Source organism: Panulirus ornatus, chromosome 65 (assembly GCF_036320965.1).
Source record: "Panulirus ornatus isolate Po-2019 chromosome 65, ASM3632096v1, whole genome shotgun sequence".
In the NCBI taxonomy this organism is placed as follows: Eukaryota; Metazoa; Arthropoda; class Malacostraca; order Decapoda; family Palinuridae; genus Panulirus; species Panulirus ornatus.
Window position 1 is genome coordinate 2466825 of NC_092288.1, and position 25676 is coordinate 2492500.

Consider the following 25676-nt stretch of genomic DNA (forward strand, 5'->3'; position numbering starts at 1 on the left):
TCCCTCTCACCGTCAGTAGATCTCTCTCAAGGCAAGATCCTCCGGTGATATTTGTTCTTATCTTACTAATGTCTGGTCATCATCTCTGAGAGATTGTGGGAAATCCTCTGTTGTAGCCCTTGATATATCAGTAGCTTTACACAGGGCGGTGCCTAAGCTTGCCTCTCCCGGTTTCCCTCCCTCACTCTGTTCTCTCACAAGTCTCGACACTTCATTCCTCCATTTCTTTCACGTCCACTGTGTCTTCCCTCACTCGGTCTGCGTCTCGTCTCGTTACAACTGCTTCCAAGAACTCAGATTTGGACACGCTTTTCCTGTTAGACAGACTTAGCCATGTAAGGTTTCACGTCTATTGAACTTTAACGTTCTTGTTCTTCTTTATAAAGTTCCAAATAGTTTTCCCATCTCCTATGATTGGCTCAGCAATTCCATCATTCTTTGGTACAGTGAACGTACTTGCTTCTGTGGTAACCTCTCATCTTCTTGTGGAAAGATTACTTAACACGGGCAGCCAGAGTCTGCCTCATAGAAACTGGGAATCCTGTCCAGATGCCAGAGGTTCTGAATAGTTGCTCGGATTACATACGGTGTTGATGCGTCCTGCTCTCACATCTTGGAAGGTTCTAACTCTACGTACTTACCTTTATGACTGAACCTAATGCAGTCCTGTTTATCAGGTCTCCCAGCCTGTCCTTAAAACTCATCCCACTTTGCCTTATGACTAAATGCTGATTCTCTTTTCTATAGATACTACTTGGGTTTCTGCTCCCGAGAACTGGCTGCGCGTGTTCCCGCCATTAACTAGACCACGTAGTAATGCTCGCCAAGCCACATGATGTTGCGTGGCCATTGGCAACTCAAGGAGGGGCCGTTGTGACGTCTGTTTCTTTCCCTACACTGCCGAACTTTGGAGCTCTTTACTTCCTCATGTCTTGCCTAACAACCACGACCTGAACATTCCTAAAGAACAGGTTTTCCACTTTGAAAACTTGGATTATTTTTCTCTTTACTTAACGTCTCTTATCTTTCTATCTCTCTTTCAAGTTTCATTTAAGGCTTGGTGTCGACCCCGGCTTTGTTGACCTGTAACTGGAGCCATCACAGGTTGTAGGTCATCCCGTCGTACCCCGGCAGGCTAAATGTGCTATGGATCAGCTGGCACGTAAACTCCAGACCTCTTAGACCATGAATGACCTTACAGTCCTGGGAAAAGATGGACAATACGTACTATGAATTCATTGTTTTAACCCTCGTGTTACCGGAGGTTGGGTCATTTGGGGGTGAAACATAGGTCATGTATCCGGTAGAGAGGTCAAGTAAGGTCATACTGGGCGATGCAGGGAGGGTCTTACCTGGGGTATGTAGGTGTGGATGATGATGTACCTGATGGAAAGGTTTGGTCATTTAGTAAAACTGTTTGACTTGTAGCTCAGAAGAACTGAGAGGTTAGGGAGGTGAGTATGTATATATTGTGAGGTTGTAGATGGAAGAGAGAAGCTGGATCCGTAGGTCATATTCTGTAAATGTCTGTTGAAATGAGATGAATAGTAGAGGATCATAGAAAGACGAAGATATAATATCTGGTCTGAGTGGGTATTGTGTGTGTGTGTGTGTGTGTGTGTGTAACAGGGAGGTTAGGAATGGGAAGGTTGGTTGGTTAGTTCAGTGAGGTTGTGTGAGGTTGTGGTTCGTGACTGACTGTTCCATTCTTCCACAGGAAACGACCAGAAAGTTGATTCTCCCGCACAACTTGCACAACAACAACCACCAATTCTTCACACACCTCTTGTCTCCTCTGCTTGCCCGCGTTTCACTCCCCCCAAAATAACATTGAGTCGATTGCTTCTCAGGTTCGTAATGTGTTTCGAAATCTCCGCATGTGATGTGCTTTTGTTTTAAGTCTTTTTGTTCTTAAGATTTAAAAGAGAAAGAGAATAACTGTGCAGTATTAAAGTTTTTAAAAAACAAAGATTCAATGTACATTTTAAAGTTAATTTATATAATGATGACTCTCACTGTGCTCAATCTTACAATGAGCCGCCCTATTGATTTATTTGATTTATTGATTTATTTTATACAAGCATAAAGGTCAGTGTTCCTCAGTACACCCTTTTAGAATCGCCCTTACCGCACTGCCCCTCCCGCACATACTATACACACTTCATACCTCTTTATGATATATATATATATATATATATATATATATATATATATATATATATATATATATATATATATATATATATATATATATTTATGTATATATAAAACAAGTGTCACTCCTACTAATGTATCTGTTGTTTCTTTTCAGAGGTTTAAGATACATTGTGGATAGAGAAAGTTGATGTCTTGAAGATAACGACTTCTCTGTTAGTGTAGGAAATACAAGACACATGTACTAACACCTCGGTCCTGCAAAACTTGTATATATATATATTTTTTTTTCCTAGGCTTTTGTTCTGTCGTAAGACTCGTTAATTATATTTGAATTCGATAACTGCAAGGAACAGAGGGTTATCTGAAAGTAATTTGTGATAGAGAAGAGTTAGATACATTTAATATCATTAACATGAAGTTAATTACGTTGCTTTAAGCTGGAAAGAAATTCATTTAAGTAGTATAAGTCACTACGAATCAAATGTATAAATAGTCCAATATTTATGAAGTTTCTCACAAGAACATGAGAAGTTTTACGGTAACTGTACCTCAAGATGTGGTGTTGCTTACAAATTTAATGTCTGACTTATACAGACCACAAGTAAAGTCATGGTGTAAGTCATGCTACAGAAGACCCACATCATGCGCTAAATTAGATGCTGATTTGAGGATGTTTGACCCGAAAATGTTGGGTTTAATGACTGGGATGAATCAGGGTTAGAGAATATGAGCATGCCTGAATATCTTGTCCACTATGAACAAGACACTTGAGAAAACGGATTCCAGAAAAGCGATTTAGTGTCTCGTGGAGTTGTATAGAAACGCATCAATACATCCCTTGTGGCTAGGTATAGAGGAGTATCAATACGTCCCTTGTGACAACCTATAGAGGAGTATTAACGCCTCCCTTGTGACAACCTATACACATGATAAACCCATTCTCGGCATCTTATAGAGATACTAACTTTCTAGTGGTATCCCATAGAATGGCGTCTGTAACTTTCGCCTAAGGTTTTTCTCATCGTTTCGAGCGAATCATCTAAGAAGTTAAGAAAAGGGTATGTCACTTAGGACCAGCATCAAGCCGTAAAGGAAAAAAAGATGGGAAGAGACTTAGTTCTGTGATGAATCAGAAGAGAGAGAGAGAGAGCAAGAGGAGGTCATAGAGAGAACACAATGAGAGGCTGGGTTATGAGAACCCGGCAGAAGAAGAAGGAAACCAGAGGTTGGGTTGTGGTGACTTCCGGTAACCAGGAGACCTGACCTCGTATTCTGGTTCCTAGTTTAGCTCTCAGGTCAGATCCAACCGTCGCCTGATGTGACCTGGTTGACTGTCTGGTTCTCAAAAATAGGCTGAACCATCACCTGATTTTCAGTACGATGAGTTGACCTCTCGGTTACAATGACTTAACACTTAACCCACCCAGTATGATGACCTTACCCGTCAGGTATGATGATCCCTCGGATGTGATTACTTGATTCTCTTTTGTTTTTATAGAAAAGAAGAAAATCGCAAAGGGATTTAACTGCAACACTACAGATGTGTATATAAAGAATATAAAAAGAAAGGAATACAGACACCATAATGGTTAATCTTCGTCTGACTGATCTATACACAGAAACTATTGGAAGCAACAGTCATTCACATACTTTGAGTTCAGTTCTTAGAGTCTGCCCACGAGAATAATGGCCGAAATGATATCTGTAAAACAGAGATAAAAAACGCACTAGAGGACGGGAAGGTGGTTAAGAAGACGTGATAACATAGCAGTTAATAAAGCTTTTAAGTCCTGACTGAATAAGAGAGATGGAAGAATGACCAATGATGATTTGATTCTTGGAGTATAATGACGTGATACCCTGAGTATGATGAGGAATACTCTGATCTGATTACTTGATTCATGAGTCTAATTAAGATGATGTCATTCCTCAAGTATGATGCTTGAGTTCTGTCAAAAATGTCTATAATACGATCACTAAGAAACTTAAGCATTATGACTATGTTTTAAATGTCATGATTTTGTGTCCATAAGTTCATTATTTAAGACTAGTACCATAACTAAGTCTCAAGATAACTGAGAGTTTTGGCTACGATAACTGAGGCTCTTAAGGAAGATAATAGTCTTGTTTACGATAACTACAACTCAAGAGTGCGATTACTGAGACCATTGAGTACAACAACTGGTGTGAGAACAGTGACTCAGATGCTTAAGTAAGATAACTGAGACTCTTGAGTACGATAACCATGAATGCCAGTTTGATAACTAAGACCTTTGAGTACGATAACTGACGCTTGTGAATACGATAATTAAGATATTTGCGTACGATATTTGTAACAGTACAGTAACCATCTCCACCCTTCCCTCCCAAAAAGAAAAAAAGAAAAGTCCCTCGTGAGCGTACGATAACCATCTGAGGTACGATAACCAGTCTGAGGTACGATAACCAGTCTGAGGTACGATAACCAGTCTGAGGTACGATAACGAGAACCTCCTCAGCAGGGTACCCGTCCATCCCCACCCCCTCACCCCCAACCTCCACACTCCACAGTAAACAAAGGTTGATCTCGTTCATTAGCATGACTGAAGTAAAGATTCCGAGCTTCCTCTCCCATCCTCTTCAGGTCTCCCTCAGCTAAAGCGTTGGTCTGTCTTGCCTCTACATCAGCTCAAGTACGGGGCCCTTCCCCTCCTCCTCCACTCCCCTCCTTCAGCAGAACCGTTTGACCCCCTCAGCTTGCTCCCTCAGTTAAAGCTCTGGCCCTTCTCTTCCTCCAACAGCTAAAGTTCTGGAGTCTAGCCCCATCTTCTCTTTCTTCAGCTTAAGCGTTGCCTACTCCGACCTGCTCCCTTAGTTAAAGCTTTGGTCTGTTTCTCCTGCTCCCCATCCATCAGTTAAATCTTCGTGTGTTGGTGTTAACACACTGGCACCGACCGAACAAAGCGAATAACTAATAAAACCTGAATAAATGAACAGATGTTTTAGACAAATTGATTTGACCTTGAGAAATGGATGGTTCAGAACCAAGCGACTTTTGCCAGGACTTCTAAGGCGTCTTTCGTGCATAAATTCACCGTTGAATAATGTATTGAATAATGTATCCAGCTACCGAGGTCATACGGTAGTTCAAACCCAGGTCATCGTCAGACCCAGGTCAACGTCAGATATAATATAACTTTGAGAAGTCATTTTGCGTATTAGCTCGTTAGACTTTATGCCTGTCAACTGCCAGGGTCGTTAGGGTCGTTAACGTCCTGAACACCTTCTTCAGGTGTTTATTATCATTGTAAAGACCGTACACTCTCCCTCTGTACGGGTTTTATTCCTGACTCGGTTATCTGGTCTCATAGATCACTTTTTTGTTGACCTATGATTCGGCATGTAATCACTGGCCGTGAGGAGCAGTTCTTGATTGTTTTGCCAACTCGTCAGAAATGATTAAACAGTTATTGCAGACGATGATTTCCTGTGCGTGTCGTAGTTTGTGATTAAATAAGCGGTGGAGGACAGAGAGCCTGGAAGTTCAACTACCTTCCATCCTGTATTATTACACTGCAAAAGGAACGGTAGGAGGTGGTGGAGCCTCAGTCATCTGTTCCTTGCGCTATCTCACGAAGGTGGGAAACAGAAACTAGGTATATATATATATATATATATATATATATATATATATATATATATATATATATATATATATATATATAGACAGGAAGGATTGATATTAAAGGAAATACTCACAAGTAACGTCTGACTTGCCTTATTCTGTTTACTTTACTTTGATCTCGAGTCATGCCACAATCTTTCTTACGTATACGACCGTCTGGGGTAGACTGTTGTAGACCAAACACTGGTTCGCTCGGTGAGTGTGGTAAAACACGCTGTGGTTTAGGGTATATCATGAGTTTGTCTTGATCTCCTCATCTGTATAACTCGTTTTCCTGGCTGATGTATCACTTATCTTTGTTCACTTATCCTTCAGTCAATTTTCTATTGACCGTCCGCTTCTTTCTCTCTCCCTTCACGAAAATGTTTCTGTTTTTTCTTCATGTTATTTTGCCTAAGCTTTCGCTTGTGTGGCTCGCGTCAAGACTTGATCAAACTGCGAAAAATCTTGTACGTGTCCCATGATAACAGATGCCTCCCATTGTACATCCAACCGCTCTTGTATAGTGTACAACTGGGTGTAATAACCCACCTGAAGTACTTCACTAATGTACTTATGTACTTCGGTTCAACCTTATACACAGCGCGCAACGCGGAATGTTTGCAAAGCGAATATCGCTCAAAATTTGCACACAATGTGTGGGTATATTGGCGCCTGGCGATCATGAATGTCAGCTATATATCTCCTCACAGATTAAGATGTGTGTTGAAGAAAACCTGGAATTACCACTGGGAAATCACACACCTGAGGAGGTAAATACAAGGCTGGGGAACTGGACGGTCAGGGGAGGTACGTGTACCTGCTAATTACAGAACACAAAATCGACATTGAGGAATTTAAATGAAGAATTTTTCTCATTTTAAAGATTTTATTGGAAATTTTCACCATTTATCTTTCATTTTTATTCATGTGTGACTTTTTTTTTAATGATAGTTTAGCCTTGGCAAACGATGTGTGATTATGATTAATTTAATGGGTAATTAACTGCTTCAACAACCTTGTTTAGATTGTATCAGGTTGTCTGATTGCCTTTCTCTTTAATTCCGTTAAAGCTATTCAATTGTTCTAATTACTTATCATTACTTTTATTTAACTGTTGGTGTTTTGTTTTGTTTTGGTATTATTTATCCAACTGGTTAAGTAGTCTGGGTAATTGTTGGAGAATATCCTCACAGACACTGAGCCGACTTGAAGGAATCGTCATCGTAGGAAAGAGGCAAATAAGACACAGAAGAATGGAGCAATAATGAAAATAGTAGTAGTAATAATGATGATAATTATAATGATAATAATAATAATGATGATAGAATGTATGTCGTTAGTTTAGTCTCGTGGTGTTGGTGAGATAGCTTTGAACCTATTATGTAATCTTTCTAGTTCTCTGATAATGATTCTCTCTCTCTCTCTCTCTCTCTCTCTCTCTCTCTCTCTCTCTCTCTCTCTCTCTCTCTCTCTCTCTTTCTCTCTCTCTCTATGTTTTTCAATATGTTATTATATATTTGATAATTTCTCAATATGGATTCCCGATTTATTTTTCTTAAGGTTACCCTAGAAACTGGTTTTCTATGAACATACCAGGAAAACAAAGAAAACGTATTTTCTATGGATTTAGGGGAGACAACACTAAAATGTGTATCAATTTTTTTTTTTTTTTATCCTTTCTGTGCATCTAATATTTATTGAGAATAGCTAGGCAACGTCTGATTGGAAAGTGTAAGTAATCGATGAATGTTATACCCACTTTCTCAATGTTGTAGTTGATTTAAAGCAATAAAAGTCACTAAAAATGTGGGAGATTAAAGGCCCGTATCGCAACACTTTTGTGATGTTTATTCTGTTGTCGGTGGAGTAAAGCAACTGTGATTTTTACAATAAGACGATTTCCAATGCCCAAACACATCACGTAAGAATACTCCAGCACTTAAAGTAGTATTCTTGTAACTAGGTTGTACCATTGGCTCTGTGTATAGTTGCTTGAAAATATAAGAAAAAGAAATATCTTATGATTTGAGAAAAACTTTAATGATGCCGTTATGAGACATGATGCTTTGTTAGCAACGTAACTCCACCGTCATCATACGTAATATGGGGACATACAGATCTTTGATTGATTTATTGACTCATTGCTATAAATTAGATGTCACAAGTATTCTCTGTCTCACCACCGTCATCTGTGGCTTGAGAAGTGTTGGCTGACGTGGATCATCATCATCATTAAGGTTGTGCCACAATGAATACATGGGTTCGAGACACATGGCAAGGGTAACGCCTGATGACAGAGGTTCAGGGAATCATTAATATGTACTTATTATAACTTACACTATCTCCCGGTTATAACTTGCACTATCTCCACTTAACACTATCTCCCGGTTATAACTTACACTATCTCCACTTACACTATCTCCCGGTTATAACTTACTATCTCCCGGTTATAACTTACACTATCTCCCGGTTATAACTTACACTATCTCCCGGTTATAACTTGCACTATCTCCACTTACACTATCTCCCGGATATGTAACAGTAAAATGCTTATAAAATCTAGTCATACAGTGATAGGAAGAATACAAATTTTTATATATATGGGAGAGTGGAATATAGCTTTCAGTCCTGATAGTGTGATGGTGTTAACATTTTCCGTTCGTGTTGCAAAAATTCCGGTTTGTGTATTGCCAGAGAAAATGGAGAGCGGTAACAAAAATTCATTGAAGTAGTTGTATGTTGGTGGTTGGTGGATATTCATTTGACACAGACCCTCCAATATCTCCATAGAATTTACAAAATATTCAAACCGAGTATTTTGGAAAGTCTGTGGATCTGTAAGAAGAACCCATGTGTAAATCATAAACATTAAACACATCGACCAAAACTTTCCTGGATGGTTGTTTGTGAACTTTTATTTTTTATCTTGACAACATGCAGACAAGACTGATTCCCGTAACATAAACGGAAAATGTTAAATGAATATATATATATATATATATATATATATATATATATATATATATATATATATATATATATATATATATATATATATATATATATTCCTGTCGCTTCACATGATAAGGTTTAGTTTTCAAATACTACATTTTTTTGCTACGCTCAATATCAATTTTATTTTAGGTCGTTAATTTATATGTATCTATATCTATACACGATATAGATCAGTTGACTTGCTGACGGGTATTGTAGTTACCTGAAACGTTATTATGAAAAATTGATTCTGTTCCTGATAACTGTGGTCGTTTGTTATATGTAAATTCATACTCGATCGCTGCTTCTCGCGTTTGTGAGGTAGCGTCTGGAACGGACGAAGAAAGGCCGTATTCACTCACATCCATTCTTCATCCGTCATGTGTAATGCACTGACACCACAGTAACCCCCTGTCAAGACGGAGGTCCCAGGTGACCCCCGTCCACTTCACGTGCCCTGGTCCAGGTCAAGATGTGGGGTGATGTTGTGTGTTTGTCTGTGTGAAAGCGCATGTCCGTGAAGATGTAAAGAGTCAGTTTCTTCATAATGGAAATTAGATCTTGGTCATAAGTTGTCGTAGGAAACGTTCAGTCAGCGTTCATGGTGCTGTCGAAGTGAGTGGTGTTCAGAACTCAGACGAGAAAGTATCGCTCGCACTTGCCTTGGGAGTGTAGTTTAAGTTGAATTTCATGTCTGGTGGGCTAGAACTTAAGATTGGCTTGGAAAAGTGGTTGTTTCACCGCTATGGAGAGATTACTATGTGTACGTGGTTATTCACTATCTTTTTTACTGGTGGAGCGTGGGGGAATCTCTGGGTATAGGTCGTTAAACAGTGAATCAGGAGTTGTGTTTCTGATTCACTTTAGTGGTTGGTTGTTTGTGATGGTGTTTGTTCGATGGGTTGGTCTCAAGAGTGTTGCAAAGAGCTGGTGCCGAGGATATGGAATATAAGATCGTATTGGAAGAATTTTGTTTCGTTGTTCAGGTTTTGTGTATTTGCGATGGCGAGGGTGCTAGTGAGTGATCGTGGTGAAGGCTTTGTTTTTATGTAGTTTTCAGTCTTGTTACGCTAGTTTTGTGATGGGTGAATGACGCAGGCCAACCGTCCAGGTTATGGAATTGTAAAGGTTGGACTTGTGTATGATCTTACCTTTCTCTTACCTATAGAAACATCATCAGCTGAGGAGGGTAATGATGTATATAAAACGAATGAGTGAAGGTTTGGTTAGCACGAAAAAAGAATGAAACAATGACAGGAATATTGTTGATTATAAAATCTTAATTTCAAGTTTAAAGAGAGAATGTTACAGGACTGAAACATGGGTAAAGTGCATCTACATCTTCTGTCTGTGTGTAGACATTTGAAAAGATTAAACCCAATAAATTGTGACGTCACATCAGCATCACAAAACCTGTTTCCCAAACACTGTGATGTTGTGTGGTTACTGCCGGGGTTATTCGTCTTGTGTGAACAGCTGTTTCATATGTGAAGGGATTTCATTCACCTCAGGAGGGGGTTGTGTTTGTGTATGTTGGGCGGCTCCTCCTCCAGGCGTCCCTTCCTTCCAGTCTTCCCTTGTAGTCGTCCATGATCCCTCCTCCCTGTTCTACTGTGGTTCCGGCCACTGCTCTCCTGTACCACCACGGCTCGCACAACTTCCCATAGTTTACTTTCCCTTCCATTTCTTCTTCACGTTGCATTTGAGTTGAAATTTTGGAGGGATTTTGTAAACTCGTCTCCTAGGGTGGGTAGTCTCCCCTTCCAGGCGCTGGTCTGGGAGTGGAGGCGGGACTTCCAGTGTTACTGCCTCTGTTGACGTCATGGTAATCGGTGCCAGAAATTTTAGTGTCTTATTTCGCTGTCTTTTTTCCCTACCATCCAGCGCATCCACCCTGTTCTGGTACCAGCAGTTCTGGCAAAGGGGCAGGATTTTAAGTCAAGAATTAGAGGACAGATTTTATGTAAAACAAACATAAGTTGACATGATTCCTTGTTTGGCTATATACACGTTCCAGAAGATCCAGAAAAAACAGATTGTATCCAGAAATTCATGTCCTGTTCAAGTATGGTGCACGTCTCATACACGGTCAGCCATTTAGGAGTCTCTTTGGTCATAAAGAAGCTACATCATAATCCTCCTGGAGGTTGAAAATATAATCTGCTGCATTTGTTTAGCGAGCCACGTTCCCTCCTCCACCCGTGGCTCCTGGCAACACTCAGGAGCACTACACTCGACCCAGCAGCCTTCAACATCAGAAGGGTTAGCTAGGCCGACACTCACCTTTATGGTCCTCAGGCACGTCCAGTGTCTTCCAGGGGCCTCGCATCAACGCTGATCTTACAGAGATCAAGCTAATTAAGCCGTCACCTTTGTACCATTTACTGTTGGTATTGTTCGTCTTGAGCCTGCGGGGGTGGGAGGCGTGTAGTGGTACTCCTGCTTGGGTTTGCATGAGGTTCTGTCGCAGCCAACACCAGCTTCACAACACTTTGTGATCAGCACATGGCAGGACCTTCACCTCTCTTCCCAAGATATATATTCGTGAAAGTTTCCATCAGTTCTGGCATTCTTCTCCACCTTCTTGTGAGAGAAATACCTGAGTGAAGGCCACACAGCTGGTGATTTTGTGTTAGAGATATTTTGGTAAAGACTGCCATTTTGCTGGGAATTTTTATGATAAAAGTACTCGGTACATATGAGGCTAAATCATAGTTCGTAAATATTCGTGTTTATTGTTTACAAGGGATGAACAGAATGCTGATGATTTTACCAGGTCATGTATCATCCAGAAAATTAGACAATGTTAACTTTTTACCACTCTATATTTACGTGTTTTTAAGTCAGGGTGGAATAGTTTCTGTGTTTTCCATATCCCACCATCTGACGAAGAGGATTTTAACATTCAAGAGCTGCAGGATCTTAAGGAAATGGTCGAAAGTAGAGTTGAGTAGAACCCAAATTGGGTCCTGTCTCTACATACATAATTCATCTGTCGTATTGATTTTTATATCTGTGACCTCTGTTGGAGCAGATGTTATACGTAGAACGTTGGGGAACATGGGAAGGAGATATAACAGAAGACCATCAGATGGTCTGTGACGAGGTTATCTGCTGGAGGACAGGACATGGGAAGGACAGATACCAATCTCTGTGCTGTTGTTTGAGGACTGAGGACTTATAGTCATAGATCAATGGTTCGTTGGTTTTACCAGACAACTGCTGAAGAACAACAGTCCGTAAAGTCGTTTATAATGAAATGTGATCAGTGTCAGGGAACAGCGTTTTGTAAAAGAACTACATGACTGTATGCATGGTAAGTGTTAAGGACTGATCAACAAGAATGTTGTAATATGCCTTAAGTAAGGATCCATAAAGACCATTTTACAAAGATCTCTTGACTTGGGAAGATGAAGAGTGGTACTTTCACTAGTCTTCATTTAGCTAACAACCTAAGCTAATTACATCATATTAGGCATATTATGTCAGGAGTTAGACGCTTTGTTGGCGGTAATTAAGATGTACCTGCCTTCCAGCTTACTCTGGGATGAAGGTGTAACTTAATGAACTTCGTATATGTTATTATGTCAGTCTCTCTAACTTAATGAAAAAAGACTATATATATATGTATATATATATATATATATATATATATATATATATATATATATATATATATATATATATATATATATATATATATATATATGTGTGTGTGTGTATGTGTGTGTGTGTGTGTGTGTAAATCATTAGCATAGTTATATATAAACTAGATATAGATATGTTGTATTTTTATATCAAGAAGAACCAGCTTCGGAATTTCCGCAGTCCATTAAGACGACTTAAATGTTCTAGACTGAAAATGTATGATTATTGTTATACATTGTGTCTTGGTTTCCTCGAGAACAACGTCCATTGTAACCTCGTCAGACTCAGAGATCCTCCCAGGACCACAGTGTGATGCTGACTGTTCAGTGAAGTCTCTATAGCTCAGCCACAACCTGGATAGAGTTTGAGTATGGTTTTTTTTATCTTTACGGTATGACCCATCAGAACGCGACCCATCAGAACGCGACCCATCAGGCCACCTGTCTACTCTGGAGGGTCGCTAATGAGTTGCTGTGTGATATTCTGAGTGTCAGTATCCTTGGGCCATAATGCTTGACACGTTCCCATGACGACGACACCTCTCTCTCTCTCTCTCTCTCTCTCTCTCTCTCTCTCTCTCTCTCTCTCTCTCTCTCTCTCTCTCATGGTGGTTGGTGGGGTGCAGGGGGATGTTTAAGGTCATCATGGTCGTGTGAGAGTTTGCCAGTTTATCTTCAGGTAGTTGTGGTGGTGACGCCTGGTAGTGGTGGGTTGTGGTCATGGTGGGTGTAGTGTATGGTTCATGGTGGCAAGAGCGTTAGCTTTGTCTGGATGTGGTAAATGATCTCTTCCTTCAAAGGTATCTAGTATACTGAATTTGCTAGGGATGATTCTAAGCAGTCGTGTGCTGGGAGATGATTCTAGTATGTCGTTCGCCGGGAGGATGATTCTAGGTCATCCCATTTCAAGTCATGATTCTAACTTGCTGGTCTGCATGTCGTGCATAGCGTCTGGGGACGAGCCTCCTCGTTCGTGTGGTAACAAGCAGACTCCTCGTTCGCATATGCTTGTCGTTTGGGTTTAAAGGCTAAAGCGGAGATTTCTCAAGCTTTAATTACGACGGCTCGGCTTACCAGCAATGTAAATATTTACAGCTTAGGGTAACGCGGAGGCATTTCATCCCTTCTTGGCTGAAACCATCAACCATTCCTAAACACTTCACTACACGGCGTTTCGATACTCAAGATTGCAAGCTTTTTACGTACAGAATATAAAACTAGCTTGGTCCTTACGCTGAAATTTCACTGATTCAAAGCTAAAGCTGGTCATAATCGAACGGAAACTTATGTATGGAGAGAACGTAAGAAGGAAAAATGAAAAAAAACAGACATGATTGCCAAGTATGGAAGGTATTGGAAGTATTCTGATGTTGTTGGCAGAGTGAATCTGTCTTGAAAGTACTAGGGATTATGTGGTCAAAGACTCCCTCTTGTCTCGTGAGAAATCCCTGAAGTTCTTGGGTTCGCTTCAGTGAGTTGGGGGGAGAGAGGGGGGAGCTCTTGCATTGCCCGACACTCCTGAAATTCCTACATTTTTCCTCCGTCTGGGAGATTAACAATGTAATCCCGGTTTTACTTCCTCTGGCACTGAGACTAAAGCGAAGTCAGATACTCAATCCGTTTTGATATTATAGGCATAAGTAACGTTACTGTGTTTACGTCAGTCTAGAGGGTTTTTGTAGTATGTTTTTGTAGTCGGCCTCTGGAAGTTACGTATCACACGGAAACCTGACGTAGATGCCACTGAGGACGCTTGTACTGAGCCTGGTAACGAAGGCGATGATGTGAGGTGGGAGAGTGTGCACTTGGCGTTGCAACATGAGGAAGGAATGGTTCAGAGACACGTGATAACACCTGGACCTGAGGTGGTGATAGGGTGTTCACGTCACTTTACAAAGTATTAAAGAATTACCCACGCATATCTGAAGCAGGTGACGTGTAAGTGTCCACTTAACGTAATAAAATGGTGAAGAATCACTTGGAAATTTACATGATTACTCCTGTAACACACCTTACTTATGTTGTGGTCACGCACATACTAGTGAACTACTTGCCTCCTTGGCCCACTCAGGCGATGAAGACATCATGGTGGAGCCTGGGTGATGACGGGTTGGTTCATTGGCGAGAATGTGAACCCAGGTGGACCTTCCGTTGTCACGGTCAGAGTCGTTTACCTTCTCGGGCACCTGACCTATGACCTGAGAGGTTAGCTAAGGTCAGATAAGGTCACACAAAGTCCCTTGGTAAAAAGTACTTCTGCACGTGCATGACCCGAGCTGGGTCACGTGTCCGTTGGTTCGCGGGCGGATGACGTCCCCCAGCAGGTGTGTCACGTGTCACAGCCAGGATGATAACATAAATAACTGTATAACGAGATAGTAAGAATCCCAGCCCTCCTATCTCATATTTACTCCTCTCCTGTATTACTACTCTCACTTACCATCCATATCCTTACACCTTTCTATCTCACTTCCATTACGTCAACCTGATTGCCTTTTTTTTTCCTCTCTTCCTCTCCAATTTCCAACAATCTTCCTTATTTCTTCTCATTCTCCCACCTCCTCTGTTTCCTCCTTCTCTTCCTGTATCATTTACCGTCTTATCCTTTCTCCATCCCTTCTCCACCATCCTCCTCCCTCTCCCTCTCCTTATCTCCACCATCCCCCCTCCGCCACACTTCCCTCTCCTCCCCACCAGCAGCCAGTCACTGGTCCCTCTATCTGTAGGTCTGAGTCAGGAGGACCGCCTCACGGTTGTCCCTTACGTAAATTGGAGTGAGGGAGTCAGTCAGATCTGCCTCCCTCATTTCCACAGACCTGCACCTTTCCTCATAAAATGCACTTTATTGCAAGGGAAATGCAAATCTTTGCAGTTTTTCCTCCCATCAGATTTTACAGTGCTATACCAGCCATAAATTCTGGTGATGGAAAAGTTTTGAAACGTAAAATCAACCGCGTTGGACAGTAGCAAATATATACACACGAATTTTATTTTACACTGGGAGTGTATTGAGGGAGGCGGGTGGTGACCGTACAGCTGATGTAGGTCTACAGATGACGAGGCAACACGTCTGGCTAGAGACGTGGATCTGATCTTGTTCTGGTTTGGTAGAACATCTTTTATCTGAGAGTAAATAGATGCAACAATTGATGAAGTGGATTTCTTAGTTTAGATCATTTTGAAGTACCTGTAACTCTGCTCCTCTGGGAGTGTTTTATATATATATATATATATATATATATATATATATATATATATATATATATATATATATATATATATGTATATATATATATATATATATATACTATTAGCCATTTCTGTCTGTCTGTATATATGTCCGTCTGTCTGTCTGTTTATTCGGACATCATCCTGTAATATAATATATTCAGCTAACAAACATAATCCCATTTTCGTGTGTGTGTTTGTGTGCATCATGAGAGGTGGGTAGGGTCAGAAACATGATAACAAAGCGGCCTCAGCTGTACGTGAGCTTCGTTGTGGCAACAGAAAGTGTGTACGGGAATTAAGCTTCAATGACGTAGGTGTCTAGCGTAGATTACAACTGGTGAATATATTCGTCCTTGTGGGAGAATATATTCGTCCTTGTGGGAGATGATATGTTCGTCCTAGTGGGAGATGATACGTCAGGTCTCTCTCACAGAGGTCACGTACAATGTGCCTCAGTCCCACCTGCTCAGAACCAACATACACATTCATTCATAACAAGGAAAATATGTCTTCATGACTGAGAACATACGTTGCATGTTACACTGATCTTTTGAGTAAAATGATACAACGACTGGATATGATGACGTGACATTTGACCTGACCTTTGAAGGTGATATCAAGCGCCAGACTGTCACACCTAAGAGGCATACCAATGTTCAAGGAACGTGCCGTCGTGCTCAAGAGTCGTGCCGTCGTGCTCAAGGGTCGTGCCGTCGTGCTCAAGAATCGTATCGTCGTGTTCAAGGATCGTACCGTCGTGCTGAAATATCGTACTCTATTGCACAAACAGCCAATCGCATACATGATAACAACCTTGTGAATTCAAGTGAGAAATACTGTTCAAAAATTCTAACCTTTGTAATAACTGAAATATCAGTTTATGAAATATTTTCCACAACACTTGATTAAACTGTGTACCATGAGGCCAAGCTTTAACCCCAGCGCTTTATAAACTGGTGGCCAGGGAGGTTTTCCAAACTGTGAACTGGTCCCACCTTTAATATAAACTGGTCGTCAGTGGACTGGAGGAGGGATTTATGACTGCGGACTGGTATGTAAAGAGTCAAAAATATATTGCTTAAGGGTCGTACCTTCGTGCTTGAGGATAGAACTTTCGTGCTTAGGGGGTCGTGCTGTCGTACTCTAGGGTCAAATCATCGTGCTTTAAGGGTCGTATCGTCGTGCTCAAGGGTCGTACCATCGTTTCCAAAAGATTAAAGCTCAAAAAATGTAGAAGTTGTGATGATTGTGTTGTTTGTGTTGTAGATGTGTAGGAGATGACCATCGGCGGAGAAATTACGTTGAAGCATCTACACTCGGACACATTAGCTTCCACTGTGAGCACTGGTCTACGATCAAGGGTCAGGCGCTAAAGTGGCATCTAAGACTTGTTGGAAGTAATTGCCTCAGGCAAGCAGACACGTGCCTGGCATGCAGACCCATGCCTGGCATGCAGACACGTGCTTTCATGCAGAGAGATCCCGGCGTGCAAGCAAGCACCAGCAGGCACACACACACCTCATGATGATTTGATAATCACAATCCTCCAGATATGTTTTTGGTTTGTTTTTTTGATAATCTTTTAATCATTAGATTATGGATACGCAAGAGAGAATAATACTTCGCCTCTGTAATAGAATTATTTCTTCCATCATCGTGTTGCATTGTTAAGAAATTATCAGTCGTAAAATATGACAGTGATATTTGTTCCTTTACTGAGCAGTTCTTTCATGGAGGATTATTGACAAATAGCTTCTTACGTCGCTTTCAAACCACGCAACCTTGCTGAGCAACCATTTTCTCTTTTAGTATGTTCTGTAATCTTTTAGACGGTCTGTATCCCCCGCTCCCCTTCAGTGGAGCATACTTGGTCTTGCTTAAGTATTATTGCTGCTCGTAACTTACTACCAGAAGGCTGATTTCTCCACTGTCTCTCCATCTCATTGTTTATTTACCTTCCCCATTGTACGCGATAGTTACCCCCACCTCATTTGGGACCAGCATCTCCCGCGGTAAAATATTCTTTCAGGAAATTCAGAACCAATTGTTTGCAGTGAGAAGCGAGCTGTAAACACAGTCAGATCAAAAGGATCGTTCGGTCTCTGATGAAAATTCAGCCCAGCGGTGAAGACAGGGCTAAGCGACAGAGTAGTGCGTCTAGGGTCGTTTATTTACAATGATATATCAAAGTCGTCGTCATTAATGGCGCCCGAGAGCAGGATTATCTCCACCGAAAACGGTGGTGAGGTCCACGGATTGAGGCACTGATGGAGGCGTGTTTACTTTGGAGGCCACAGAGAGGCTTCCCTTGGAGGCCCAGAGGGGGGCGGGTGTTCGCTGGAGGGAGGAACGTGGAGGAAGGGCTCTACCAGCATCGAGCTCCTCAATGTTTGTATCTGTTGGCGTTCAACCCTGCCGACGGAGGGTCGCCACACGACCAAGATTAAGAGAGGCGACGATGGCTGATCAAGAATTTTTACTCCCTCGCGCATCATCGTCTGCGAACTCACTGTTTTCATAACCTGTATGTTTTTTGTACCCCTTTTGCCGTACCTGTGGCTCCTGTGTCGATGATGGAGGATGATGGCCCTTGATGGCTGTGCCATGCTGTTCTCTGATTAAGAACTCCACTTCACCAACCCCTCTCCAAAGTGCCCCTCATCCACACTATCACAGACGCGCCTTGTCTGTGCATTACTGAGATAAACCTAACCTTGTAAATCAGTAACAAACGAGAGAATTAACACCTTTATGTTGTTTTATGATACATGTGGAGGTGTGGCATAGTTGTCACATAGGTAGTGTGACTGGGATCGTCAAGAATGATCAGTTAAAGAGAAAAACTGTGTCTAATCTAGCCTTCAGGATGTGTAACGTCCATTTCCATGTTCCTGGTGTGTGTGTGTGTGTGTGTGTGTGTGTGTGTGGAAACAACCTCCACAACCTATGTATGTAATAACGCGATCGCTCCTCCATTGTATGGTAGCGTCTATTGACACAACCCCTGGGCCCAATCAGCTCCTGTCACGCCCTCCCCCCCCCCCCCGTTCCTCTCTCTCTCTCTCTCTCTCTCTCTCTCTCTCTCTCTCTCTCTCTCTCTCTCTCTCTCTCTCTCTCGCGTTAATCTACACACCCCTTCAACGCTCACACTCCCGTTGTATGTAAAGCACGTGTTTGCCTCGTGTTGGAATACTTTGGTCATGAGAGAACTTCATAACTTCCTTTCCCCCTCACACGTTTTACCTAAATATCATCCTTTTTTTACATTTCTTTTTTCATTTCCTGTATTTACATCAGAGATTATTCACATCTGGTGATCTTGTTATTCTAGACTGGGAATGTGTGTGTGTGTGTGTGTGTGTGTGCACTAACACAATATCCCCTTTGCTTAAAGACGGAGTGTCACACTACTTTCCATCTTCTATACAGTAAGAAAACGGTCCTGCTACGCCTGTAGAGACGCCGAAGTTGTCAGACGCACGATAACTACTCCTACACTATTACCTATAATACGTCCACTTCCCTGGCAGGATGATCTGTCATGGCTGCTGGTGGTTACATTTTAAGGGAAAATTTATCAATGTGTAAGCGGGAAGTTTGTACCAGCAATATGGAAGGCGAGAGGAGGGAAAATGGCAAGGATATGTTATTGTCTGAGCGTCTCCTCAGGGTAAGTCGGGGTCCAGAGCGATTAGACTTGTGTCCGGAGGGCCACAATCTGCTAGGTCTTATAATATGCGTCACCCTCAAGTGATAAGGTCTTTCCAGTAGTGTATTTTTTGTGGATTTACATTATCGAAACAAGTTAAAAGGAACTTTTCCCTACGTGAGTTAGAAAATACTGAGCATCTCTTGTATATGGACGCTATCTGGACTAGTTCTGGTGTCTAGTTTCTTGGAAGAAGTCGAGAGAGAGAAATCCGACGAAACACATCCAGAATATTGATATGATATACGAGGTTGAATGTTACCTTGACTGATCCAGTTTGAAGCATATTTTTCTGTACAGTGATCGGCCAGAAAACAGTGTCAGAATTCCGCCATTTAGAGCCAGATATTTGCGGGTAGCCTTCTGTTCCACAGTCGTTCGATAATAACCTTTGAAACTATAGTTTCTTAACTCCATATATTATTTGTAAATATGTGCACCGTATGGATAATTTATCATCTTATTTACTCTTTAGATAATATAGTAATGTTCATAGATTCGAAATGATTTATCATTAGATTTACGACCAGGTATATTATCATTATATTTGTAGTCTTGATAATCTAATAGTGTATTTTCAGTGTAGATGATCTGTCATTCTATTTATTGTGCAGATAATTTAATACTGTATTTACAACCCTGATAATTTGTCAGTTTATTTACAGTCTAGATAATTTTCCAGTGTATTTGCAGTCTTGATACTTTATCAATGTTTATACATCCTAAATAGTTTATAACTTTGTTTACTATCTAGTTTATCATTGTTTTTAAAGCCTAGATAATCTATCATTGTATTTCCAGCCTAGATAATCTACCATTGTATTTCCAGCCTAGATAATCTATCATTGTATTTCCAGCCTAGATAATCTATCATTGTATTTCCAGCCTAGATAATCTATCATTGTATTTCCAGCCTAGATAATCTATCATTGTATTTCCAACCTAGATAATCTATCATTGTATTTCCAACCTAGATAATCTATCAGATTATTTCCAGTGTAGGTAATCTGTTGTTGTTGTAGTGACAGTCTCGGTAATCTGTTTTTGTATTTACCGTCTTGGTAGTTTATCATTGTATATCCAGAGTAGATAATATGTTAATGTATTTACAGTGTAGTTAATTTATCATTTCACTTACATTTACTGATATCTTCTTTAATCTACAGTCCACTTCATCAGAGAACCAGCTTAAGCTCTTGTGCCAAGAGAATGTCTTACAATTAGTCAGAACAATTATGATTAAGTTGGTATGCATAGTGCAATGTTAAGTTGGTATGCATAGTGCAATGTTGGGAGTCCCCTCTCTAAGGAAGTGGAATGGAAGCTAAACATTTGCACTTTTAAAGCTGTTTGGCATTTAGCTGCCAGATGTGAAGCTTCATATATAGCTTTTCTTTGTTTAAATGACTTAGAACAGCATCTCTAGCTTCATTAGATATATCTTTGTCGGTGTTTCTACGAGCAGTTATTTCTTACATATTGTAGAGAGAAGACAATATGTATATCTGTGAATACATTGTATTATTACACATTATTATGATGTATCTTGCTTTGTGTTACTCATTCTGTCTTCGTCCTCTTATAAAAGTCTTCGATGATCATAGATGATTCTCTGGTGAAAAAGTATTTTCGGTATAAATTCGTTTTCTCTTTTCATTTAATAGAAACATTGTTAAACTTGACTGGATAGTACATGACGTCAGTCTCATTCAGAATTCTTAATTGATAGCATTTATTTTTGCAGTTCGTGCAGTTCTCCCTGTGAAAACTACTAATTATAATTGTTTTGAAATTAATAATTTAAATGTGTGGCATTGACAGTTTTATTACATCTTTACAAATATCATGTCTACGTTTGAGAGTAGAGAACCACTGTAGCTTATGTACTTATTCCGTATTCACTGTATCTTAGGATTTACATCAATGTTTATGGGCAAATACATCTACTTTTAGTGCATAATTTTATCCTCTCTTCCATCATTGTAACTTTATTTTGAGATTTTCATGACTTGATTCATAGCTTTAGTTTGCTGAGGCATACATGTTGAAGTTGAATAATGGACACTTTTCTTGTAGATTTAGAATTCTAGTTCGTGTTTTATATTTTACGTAAGATTCTCTCATTTCATTTTATACACAGTTATGGTTTGGTGTGGGAGAAACATTCTTTGTATATATGATTAGCAACCTGGTTGAGATATATATATTTATTTATATTAAGAGATACTCTGTTTATATTTGTATTCAAAAACTAATAGATTTTTCAACTAGTGTATTTATAAAGTCAAATAAACTTGTAATTTTGGCTCTGATTTTGAAAACCTTGATTATGACGTTCACAAGGGGGATTGGCTTGAACATGTGGGTATCTTTGCAGTCATTCTCCACACACTTCACACTTCTCACACACACTTCACACTTCTCACACACTACACACACTTCACACTTCTCATACACCACACACACTTTACATTTCTCACACACCACACACACTTCACACTTCTCACACACTACACACACTTCATACTTCTCACACTACACACACTTCATACTTCTCACACACCACACACACTTTACACTTCTCATACACTTCATACTTCTCATACACCACACACACTTCACACTTCTCACACACTACACTCACTTTACACTTATTTCTTTGACACTTGACACTCAGCTTCTCTTTCATGAAGGCCCTCAAGGTAAGGCCGGTCCGTTCCTTGTTTCGTAAGTCATATTCACCTTCATTTTTAGTTTTTGTTTGTTGTTCCATATGGTTCATGAGTTTTTAAAGTGGTACACATCTTTTTGTAACCTGAGACGGCACGGGTGCTCTAATTAAGGCTATTTCATTAACACAATATATATATATATATATATATATATATATATATATATATATATATATATATATATATATATATATATATATATCCTACGAGATTGTAATTACTGAGGATGGAAGAATTGGCATCTGTGAACGAGAGCTTGGGTTGCCCCAGTGGATAGTGAAGAATAGGATTGCATGGAGTCTGCATTGTGGATCACGAGGGATAGAGAGGGATGGAGGAAAGCTCGTGCAGGACCGCCGGTGTGTTGGATAGATGGGAAGGTCTCCAACCTCCCCGTCAGTCTATCGATGACCGCCCCAGGCGGACCAGTTGAGGAGATCTAGGGTAAGGACGGTGGTGGTAGTGGTGGTAGTGGCAGTAGTGGTAGTGGTGTAGTGGTAGGGTATTGGTGGTAGTGGTAGGGTATTGGTGGTAGGGTATTGGTGGTAGTGGTAGGGTATTGGTGGTAGTGGTAGTGGTGGTAGTGGTAGGGTATTGGTGGTAGGGTATTGGTGGTAGGGTATTGGTGGTAGTGGTATTGGTGGTAGTGGTGGTAGTGGTAGTGGTGGTAGTGGTGGTAGTGGTAGGGTATTGGTGGTAGGGTATTGGTGGTAGGGTATTGGTGGTAGTGGTGGTAGTGGTAGTGGTGGTAACTGTTGTGGTCTACTGTTATCTGGCTCTCCCACGTACTCCCCCGTACCGTTATCCTTGAGCACAACGGAACGACCGTTAAGCACAAAGGTACGACCCTTAGCTTTGATTGCCTCTCCTTTGACCTGACCCCTACCCCCCCAGGTCAAAGGCCAACCCATCATACTCAGAGGTCGTACAGTCGTGCAGGAGGGTCGTGTCTGGTGGTCAGAGGTCGTACCGTCGTGCAGGAGGGTCGTGTCTGGTGGTCAGAGGTCGTACCGTCGTGCAGGAGGGTCGTGTCTGGTGGTCAGAGGACTACGTAATAGTTGGGTTACAACCATCGTGGTCGTCAAGGTCATTCTGAGCGAGCTCATTTAATGATCACTCCGTTACATTTCCGTGATAACGAGGCCATTACACCCGCCAGCTGTTAGTACACTACGAACCAGCAATACATCTGAAGTGTCTAATGAAAACCGCGGATTATGTTGAGCCGTGAGCCAATCAGAAGCACCTTTACCTTCTCCGGAGAAAAAGGTTACCTGACCTGACCTTTGCCCAGACTGACAGTTTCTGATTAAAACTTTGGCCGGAGGAGGGAGAGTGGGGAGGTGGGGTGGGTTATGGTGTGTTTTGCCTCGTGGCGAATCAAGGTAAGAGGGAGGGGAATGGGGATGAGAACAGGGATGGGGGAGGAAGGAAGGGACGGGTGTAGGTGATGGTTGGGATAGGGGAGATGTAAGTAAACAAGAGAGTCTGGGGGTAAATACGAGTGTCGATCTGAGCCAGAGGGATATGGTCTCTCCAACCTGAGCAGCGTATCCACCGTCTCCCGGGGATCAGGGCTATCAAGGGGTGAGAGCAGGAAGCGAAGCCTCCCTCCCGGCCTCCGTCAGGAGGAAGGGGGACCGGGCAGCGCCCCCCCAAACCTACAAGAGCAGAGGACAGAGTTAGGCCTAGATTAAGGACAACCAGCTGAGCCCTGCAGGTATAGGGAACATCTGTGTTACCTGGTATTGTCATCTGGTGTGGAGGTGGTGTGGGAGAGGGACGGGCCGCAGGGCGAGGGAGGGAGTGAGAATAAAGGGAGGGAGAGTAAAGGGAGGGGAGGCAAAGTGGAAGACAAAGAAAAAGGAAGAGGAGGAGGAGGAGGAGGAGGAGGAGTAGAGTTCCTCGCCTGACGGTGTCGACAGGTCCTGCCCGTTGGGACCCGCCTTTCACCACTACACTGGAGCGGTGTGTGTGTGTGTGTGTGTGTGTGTGTGTGTGTGTGTGTGTGTGTGTTCCACGTATCAAAGTGTGGGAATATTATAAAAGTTATACCTCTGATGTATTCTTTATTGGCATGCTGAGGTTTTGTTCTACCTCTGATATATTCAGTATTTAGGTTTTGGTACTGTGTATTTCCCCTCGGAATAACCAACTGACTTCATAATACACTCAACGACTAAGTCGATCTGTGTCGCGCTCTGGGGATGCACGTCCGTTCAGATCAGAGATTAATAAAGTAACATGAGCAACACAGGAGGAGCGGGAGGTGTTCTATATGTGTCCTCACGACCAAGAACAACGAGTCTGCTACACTCAGTCCGTGACATGAGGGAGGTATGTAGGTGGGTGTGTGTTCTGCCTCTCAACTGCGTTACGGTAAAATTGTGAGTAATGAGTCTCTCTCTCTCTCTCTCTCTCTCTCTCTCTCTCTCTCTCTCTCTCTCTCTCTCTCTCTCTCTCTCTCTCTCTCTCAGAACTATCACAACACGTATCTATAAGTGACCTGGGGAGCTTCGCCTCCAAACGACACCAGCCCACCTTATCAGCCTCGAATGTCGTTGGCAAATTTACATCTGGGCGAGGGTGTGACGTTTGGCGTTTGTTTATGTTCTTTGGGCACAGACAGCGGGCGCCGGGGTGTCTGTGAGGGCACAGACCGGTACTGGTGATGATGGCCGGGGTGTCTGTGAAGGCACAGACCGGTGCTGGTGATGATGGCCGGGGTGTCTATGAAGGCACAGACCGGTGCTGGTGATGATGGCTGTGAAGGCACACCTAAGTTGCTGGTGATGTGTGTCAAGTTACAGCTAAGTGCCCTTAAGGTCTGTTAAGTATTGTTTCGTCTGTTAAAACGTGTATTGATGATAAGATTAATGGTATAACGGGTTGTTGATCTTTCCTTTACTGAATATTTACATCAAATCATTACTTTCACAGACACCAACTCTCTGAGAGATACTCACTCAGATACAGACAGACAGACAGATATACCCACACATATACGTAAGCACATAAACAGCACATGCATACATGCAAGCTTAGAAACACATGTATCCAAGCACGTACACACACAAAAATACACATTATATGGAAGTGCGGTAGAGATTATTAACATATATATCGTACATTCATTCCCTAACAAAAAGAAAACTATAAAAATTTAGGCAAGACATTATCTCTGCTTCCGCTTGAAATTTACTGTCATTCGCAAACTCCTTCTGAATAAAGCTACAAATAATATTTACGTTTCGCAAGACAAGAAATGTTTCAAGGAGTGGGCATTTAACATGAGTTGGTTCAGAGCAGTTTAAACAAGATCTCAGCGGGTTTAATTTTGCTAATGGCTACTTCGTGTAATGTCCTTTTGGAAAACCCCAGAGTAATTATAGTATTCAGGTACGTAATTGAATATTCCCGATGCATATTCTCCTGTTGTATTCTCGCAAGTTATTTTTACCTTGTTTAAAGAAGGAGACGAGAAGATAACCTCTGGGTTCAGAATATTTGAGGTCTCGATATTTTTGTCCCAGTATTTGACAATATTGCTGTCGTTACTT

At 41.4% G+C, this 25676-nt stretch overlaps 1 protein-coding gene across 6 annotated transcripts in view; it reads left to right on the top strand.

Moving 5' to 3' along the window:
- LOC139746416 (uncharacterized) overlaps window positions 1–25676 on the top strand; it is a 349146-nt gene that overhangs the window by 257089 nt on the left and 66381 nt on the right. For 3 of the 6 annotated variants that reach the window (XR_011712151.1, XR_011712148.1, XM_071657634.1), the window contains exons 3-4: window positions 1718–1850; window positions 2312–12388. The exons of 1 other annotated variant lie outside the window; for it this stretch is intronic. Coding sequence is in view for 2 of the 5 variants with exons in the window: in XM_071657634.1 (XP_071513735.1) it covers window positions 1718–1828 (111 nt within the window). In the remaining 3 variants the exon portion in view is untranslated. Of the gene's footprint in view, window positions 1–1717; window positions 1851–2311; window positions 12389–19104; window positions 21690–25676 lie in introns of those variants that run through there. 2 more of the 6 variants (XR_011712149.1, XM_071657635.1) reach the window with 1 other exon arrangement.